This window comes from Peromyscus californicus, unplaced genomic scaffold (genome assembly GCF_007827085.1).
Source record: "Peromyscus californicus insignis strain IS unplaced genomic scaffold, ASM782708v3 Scaffold_15__1_contigs__length_86483966, whole genome shotgun sequence".
Classification (NCBI taxonomy): Eukaryota; Metazoa; Chordata; class Mammalia; order Rodentia; family Cricetidae; genus Peromyscus; species Peromyscus californicus.
Genome location: NW_026294447.1, coordinates 49,356,978 through 49,363,760, shown reverse-complemented (window position 1 = coordinate 49,363,760; position 6,783 = coordinate 49,356,978). Strand labels below are relative to the sequence as shown.

General features: G+C 53.0%; 1 protein-coding gene across 5 annotated transcripts in view; it reads left to right on the top strand.

Annotated features, from left to right (window-relative positions):
• The first annotated feature begins 4,943 nt into the window (after positions 1–4,943).
• The window catches only part of Ttc7b (tetratricopeptide repeat domain 7B), a 216,825-nt gene continuing 214,985 nt past the window's right edge, over positions 4,944–6,783 (top strand). For 3 of the 5 annotated variants that reach the window (XM_052738772.1, XM_052738769.1, XM_052738767.1), the window contains exon 1: positions 4,944–5,120. In XM_052738772.1, the coding sequence (XP_052594732.1) occupies positions 5,000–5,120 (121 nt within the window). In that variant the 5' untranslated portion in view covers positions 4,944–4,999. The remainder of the gene's footprint in view (positions 5,121–6,783) is intronic. The other 2 variants (XM_052738770.1, XM_052738768.1) reach the window with 1 other exon arrangement.

The following is a 6,783-nucleotide window of genomic DNA, read 5'->3' as shown; positions in this document are numbered from 1 at the left end:
TCCCCATGATGTAAGTTGTTGATTATATGTATCTTTGTATGCATCAAATACGACACAATTAAAAGCCAGCCAAAGGCGTTACAGCCCTCGTTACTCATGCCCCGAGGGCCTGCAGGCTTCCATGAACCTTCTCAGCCCCAGCCTTTCTGCAGCTGCCCACCACCTCAGCTTCGGATGGGCCACCCCTCCCAGAGCGGCTGAGAAACCCCGAGACAACTAGACAATGAGGTTAGGTTGTCTAGTTGTCTGGCGGTGCAAGGTCCCAGGTTAGAGGATTGCTCTCTGTTAGCATGCTTAAGTCTTGTTGTTTCCTTTTAGATTTCCATCTCACCCTTAAATTCAAACCGTCTGCTTCAGTAGGTGGGTACCATGTCCCTTTGGGCATATCCTCGAGGAGACTCGATCCTGGGGTACCTGCACAGTGCCAACTCGCCACCTTCCTTTTCCTCCCTTTTCCTTCCTTCTTTCTTTCTTCCTTCCTTTCTTTCTCTTTTTTTCTTTTTGAAACAGGATTTCACATACCCTAGGCTGACCTCAAACTCACCATGCATCAATACTGAAGATAATCCTCCTGCCTCACCTCCCAAGTGTTGAGATCATAGGGGTGTGTTACCAGGCCTGCCTATCTGCAGGGCCAGGACCGAAGCCAAGGCTTTGTGTACTTACCCAGCAATCACTCTACCAACTAAGCTACATCCCTAACCTTTTTATCATGTTTGTTGAGTGTTTACTACATGCCAGGCATTCGGCTCCCGGATGGGGACACATCAGTGAGCAAAGCCCGACAAAAATCCCTGCCTGCTGGCAGCTTCCTTCCAGTTAAGGCAGGCCAACAATCCCTTCCATGTCTGTGAGTGGAGAACATCTGGGGCCGAGAACAAAATCCAAGCAGAGTGAGGGGAAAGATGGTCAGAGAAGATTGTCTGAGGACATAATTCTGAGGCCAAGTCCTCAAGGAAGGGTGAGGGACCACATGGGGAATCGGGTGAAAAGTTTCGGGGCTACCAGGCCCAGACAGGAGCAAGGACAAAGGACAAAGTCACCAGCCCCACTCTCGGCAGTACCTCCTCCTTCCTAGGAGCACCCTCTGCGCTAGCCTAGCCCACCATCTCATCCTAAAGCCCTCCCCTGTCTGCTTCCCTCTTCCCCATTCTAGCAGTCCGGACACTCCGGGTTCTGAGGGTCATCGAGCTCTGTTACCATAGCTACCTGTTAGCCCCGACCTTCTGAACCCAAACCCATCTGTTCTTGGCAACCTCTTTCCCAGGGATCTTGCCTGAGGCCTGACTTCCCTCCCAGCCTCTTCTACATGGCTTCTTCTGACACTACCAGGCCCCAGGCAATAATTCTTCACAAGCTTGCCAAACTTGTAATTCCTGAATGAATGCTCAGAGAGTGAGATGTTGGCCTAATTGCTATTACACTAGCATGAATAACCTCCTCCTCTGAACTTACCTGCAGGTAATCTCACCTGGAACCTTCTCTCTCGGGTCACTTATGCCTCTTCAAGGCTGATGTGGTGGTGGCCAGCACAGGACCAGTGATGGGTAAAGAGGAAGATATTACCTAGTTGGGAAGGGTCTTGGGAACTGCAGGGCTCAGTTCTCAGGCTACACACAGTGGATACCAGAAGTTTCTTTCTCTGCTGGATTAAGTTGGTCATGTTCATCAGACTGTGCTTCCAACCACTGTACCCACAAATTTTGGCACTCAAGAATATGATCTGAAAATTTACTGATTTGTATCAGCTCCATTGAGTGCAGAAGCCTGGAATGTGTTAGTTCACTTTTCTTTACTATAATGAAACCCCGGAGGCAAGTTAACTTTATAACAAAGAAAAGAAAACATAACCAAAAAGGTTTATTTCCCTCACAGTCTTGAAGAGTGTGGTGTTGGTATCAGCTCAGCTCAGGCTGTGTGGTAGGAGCATATATATATATATGATGGATTGGATGATAAATGTCCCCCATAGCCTTGGGCATTTGGTCCCTAGTTAGTGGTGCTGTTTGGGGATGTTTAAGAGATATGGCCTTGTTGGAGGAGGAATGTCCTGGAGACAAGCTTTGAGAGTTTAAAGACTCATGCCATTTCCATTTTTCATGTGCATTCTTCTTCCTGCTTAAGGTTCAAGCTGTGAGCCCTCAGCTTCCTGCTTCAGCCCCCATGCCTCTGCTCTGCCATCATGGACTCTTACCCTTCGCGGGTGGGAAACCCAAATAAACTCTTCCTTCTGTAAGTCACCTTGGTCATGGTAGTTTTTGTCCATGTGTAATATAATATAATATAATATAATATAATATAATATAATATAATATAATATAATATAATATAATATAATGTAATATAATATAATATAATATAATATAATATAATATAATATAATATAATATAATATAATATAATATAATATAATATAATAATGTTTTTCCTCTTTCCTCCTTCCAACCCTTTCCATGGCCCTCACCCTTGCTCTGTCAAATCCATGGCCTTGGTTATGGCATCACATCCTAGCAATGGAAAGTAACTAATACCATGTTGGAGAAGGAAACATTCCATCTACAAACAGGAAGCCAGAGATGGGGGCTCCCTCTTAAAACAACTCACTTGGAAGAGTTGGGGCCCCACCCACACAGCTACAGTAATCCTTTGCAAGGGCAGCTTCTCTTCTGACCCAACATCGTCCCATCAGTCCTCACCTCTTAAAGGGCCCTCATCTCTCCGTATCTCTTCCCTAAGGTCCAAGTTCCCAACATATGAACCTAGGAGCATACGCTCAAAACATAATCCAAAGCAAGTCATATGTATTTGTTGTGCAATACTGATTCTAGAGTGTGGTGTGCAAGAGGCACAGAGCTGTTGGAATGGCAGTCTTCATCTACTCCACTCTATCATTAAGTTCTAACTGCTGCATTCCACAGTAGACATTCTAGGAAGAGGAGACTGGGGGTGGGGATGGGGTGGGGCTACCTGCCACTGCCTGGCATCTCCCACCCTCAGAAAAACAGCTTCTCTGAGACACAGGTAGGAAACACGCTCGTGCTTTGCCTTTCACTATGGCCACGGAGGCCCAAGCTAGGGGGTGACGTTGTTATTTTGCATGTCACCACTGTGCAGGGAAACTGCCAGGCCTAGGGTCACACAGGAGCTGTCAGCTGAATCAGGTTTCTTGGTGACCTTTGGCTTGAGCAGACCTTGAGCCTGAGGAGGAGCATATCCTAAGCAAACACTTAGACCTCTTAGCTGGATTTGGAAGTAAGCGCGTAACCACTCCTAAGAAGCGGCCTTCCCCTTTCTTTCCTCTGGCATTCTGTTCGCCTGTCCTTGGGCTGCCCTTAGTGTCTGAGCCCCATCTGCTCCACTTCCATCACCTCTGAAGGCCTCGGGTTGCCTCGGGTGCTGTGCTGGTCATGTCCCAAGCACTTTTTTCCTCTGGGCCCTGACTGAGTTTCAGTGTCTGCTCAGGTAAACAAAGACCCTCTATGTTCTTCATTAGCCTCAGGGCATGACTGGAAAGCCTTCACTGATGGCTTTGGGAAGCTGGAGGAGACACACCCGGAGGGGATGAAGGTGGTGCTTCCTTGAGCCTGCAGACCGGGTACTGCCAGAACAGCTCCATTCTCAGAGGCAGTATTACAGAGTCCAACACCCCCACTGCCCCTGAAGCCACTTGCCCTGATCAAGTATCCCGAATACTGGTGATGCCCACTTTGCAGGCAGTGCCGTTCCTAACGTGCAGGCCCCCTCTTCTGCCCTGACTACACGCTCACCTCACCAGGGAGAAAGCCAGTCTTTAGTGGTCCACAAGCATGAACTAAAGCTCCCACCCCCTCCTCTCTGAGATCATCCGCTCTGCTCCCTTGCTTTCACTCCACTCCAGTCACTCTGGCCTTTTCCTAACTCACCAAATATGGTAAACCTGAGGCCTTTGCTCTTAATATTCCCTTGCCTGTAGTGTTCTGCCCTTCTCTCCATATCCACGACTCTCTCACCTTTAAGACTGTCAAATGTTCCTTCAACACCATCCTTAACCATCCCATTTGAAATCCTACCCTCCCCAACCTTATCTTCCTCACCTGATCCTGCTGTTTCTTCAGTCACTTTTTTTTTTTTTAGGCTTTCTAATTTGCAACTCTCTTTTGCTTAATTAATTCATTCCCATGAATGGGATGTAAGCTCCAGCAAGGCAGGCTTGATGCCTACTTCATCTCGTTTCTACAGGCCCTAAAGCACTACCTAGCTCAGTCGAGGCGATCTCTAACTGTATAATTATTAAATAAATGCACAGGTGAAATAACGCGCAGCTTAGACACCTGCCCCTGCTCTCAGTTACAGGGTCAAGACCAGGAAGCCCCACGGATGACTTGGCATTCTCTTCAGAGGGCAAGGGAGCTGGCATCTGGATTCGCAGCTGTCCCCCCCCACCCCCCCTCACTCGCTTCCAACAAACATTTAAGGAACTTCAGTCAGGTTCTGGAGAAGGATGAGTCGCCGCCCCCTCTGGCCTCCTGGGGACCAAGGCTGCCTGGGGCAGAGGGGAGCTTGAGGAGGGGCGCGGGCCAGCTCAGGCAACCTGCGATGGCAGGGCGAGCCGAGGCAGGCCCGCCCTTCACGCCCCCTCACCCCAGGCACCCAGGCCTGCGGGGCCCCAGAGCGTCCCCGGGATGGCTGCCCTGGCTTGACCCCGCACGGCCCCCGGCTTGCTCCTGAGCCCATCCCGCGCTCCTCACGCCCGGCTCTCCTCACTGCCCTCCCGGCCTCCGCCCCGGCCCGCTGCGACTCCGGCCCTGGCCGGCAGGGGCCGCTCCTCGCGGCGCCCGGGGCCCCGCCGCGCCCGCCGCCGCCCGCTCCCCGCCCCTTCCCCGGCCGGCGTTCCCGTTACGCCGCCGAGCCGGGAGCCGGAGCCCGAGCCCGCGGCCGCAGCAGGAGGCGGCGCGGGGCCCGGCGGCGGCGGCGGGGCCTGCGGGGCCTGCGGGCGCGCGCCGGGCCGGCCAGGGCGGCCATGGCGACCAGGAAGGCGGGCTCGCGGCTGGAGACGGAGATCGAGCGCTGCCGCACCGAGTGCCAGTGGGAACGGATCCCCGAGCTCGTCAAGCAGCTGTCGGCCAAGCTCATCGCCAACGGTACGCGCGGGCGCACCGGGGCTGCGGGGCCGCCGCGGCCTCCGGGGCTAGGCCCGAGGCGCGGGGCGCGAGCAGGGGCGCGGCCGGGTGGCGAGGCGCAGGCCGCGCGGTGTGCGCGGGCCAGGCCCTTGGGGAACGCGGGGTCCTCCGGTCACGCGGCGTGCGGCTGGGCCGGCGGGCGGTGGCGGCGCCCCAGAGTCCGGACGTGCAGGGCAGAGAGGCTCACAGAGTCGCCGCTGTCCCCGAGCCCAGAGGCCAAGGGCCAGCCCCTGGCTTCCAAGAAGTTGGAGCTGGTGTGCGTGTGTGTGTGTGTGTGTGTCTGTGTGTGTGTATGGCGCCCCCCGGGACATGCCTATTGGCATGTGGGGACCACCAGAGTGTGTGTGTGTGTGTGTGTGTGTGTGGTGTGCTCAGGGGTCCAACGAATGGGGATGTTGTAAACATATGGTATTCAAGGGCCCCAGGAGGAGGCTCGGACTTGGAGGATGTTAAGGGTGGCATTGGCAGGTTGGGGTGTGTGTCTTTAGGTCAGGCGATTGGATGTCAAATCTGCAGACCCGGAGAGGTCAGGGTGGAGCGTGTAAGGGAAACAGAGTCAGGGAGAAGGTTACTGGCCAGAAAGGTGAGGATGTGGTTGAAGGAATGGAGCTGATTGGATGAGGGGCTTGGTGTGCCCAGGAGCTGGGAATCTGAGCTGGGAACCTGGTGGCTGGACTTGGCCAACGACCCCGTTTGCTGAATTGGATCGTCCAGCCGCCCATCAAACCAAAATTGCAGCCAAAATGACATTCCAAAGCGAGGCTCCACGTGGCCTTATTTGTTTTGGAAGCAAGTATGGTTAATATTTGCTTGTGTTTTAGTACGCGCCAAAACCACAGGCAGGCACTCGGAGCATGGTGAGAGGGCAGAGGATTTTTGTCCTCCTTCACCTCTGGCCTCCCAAGGCTGTCTGGGCCAGTGTGGGCCAAACAACTAAATCACAAAGTCAGTGGATGAAGGAATGGCCTTGCTCGTTCGAGAAAGGACGTGTGCACTGTTTTCAGGCTTCTCACATCACACTACCCAGAAACGGACAGAGAAGTCACATACCCCCTTTAAGGTTGGTCTCTGCGATTTTATGGAAATAGTGCCTGGAAACGTAAAGTTTTCTTTTTAATTGGGTTTCGATGTGTGTCCCTCGAACTCAGCCACGTAGTGTAAGGCTAGCCTCCACGTCTCTAGCCTCCATCCTTGCCTCCCAAGTTTAGGACCATTGGCACATATCGCCATGCATAGAGGGCGAGATGTTGGTTTTGCACACTGTCGGCTAGAGTACCTTGCTTTGGGTAGGTGTTTTGGAAAATGGTGATTTGTCTCAGTTAAGTTAGCATTTTGAGGGAACGGTGTTGAGTCCCCAAGGACCCCAAAGGCAACTTGCCCTTGCCCACTTTGGCCTCTTCTCCTTACCTGCACTTTCTTTTTTCTTGTTGATCCCCGTCCTGAGTCTCCTGTGTCCCTTGAGTCCCTTCTGTGCAGGTTGATATTAGGATTCGGTGTGGTTTTTGAGCTTCCTCCCGGATCTTCCTGCTTCCTGCTCTCTGCTCATTCTTCAGCATGTGCGGTGCCCACCTGTGCCAGGTACTGACCAGGCCCCTGCTCTCCGGGAGGTCCTCTGGGAGGACCC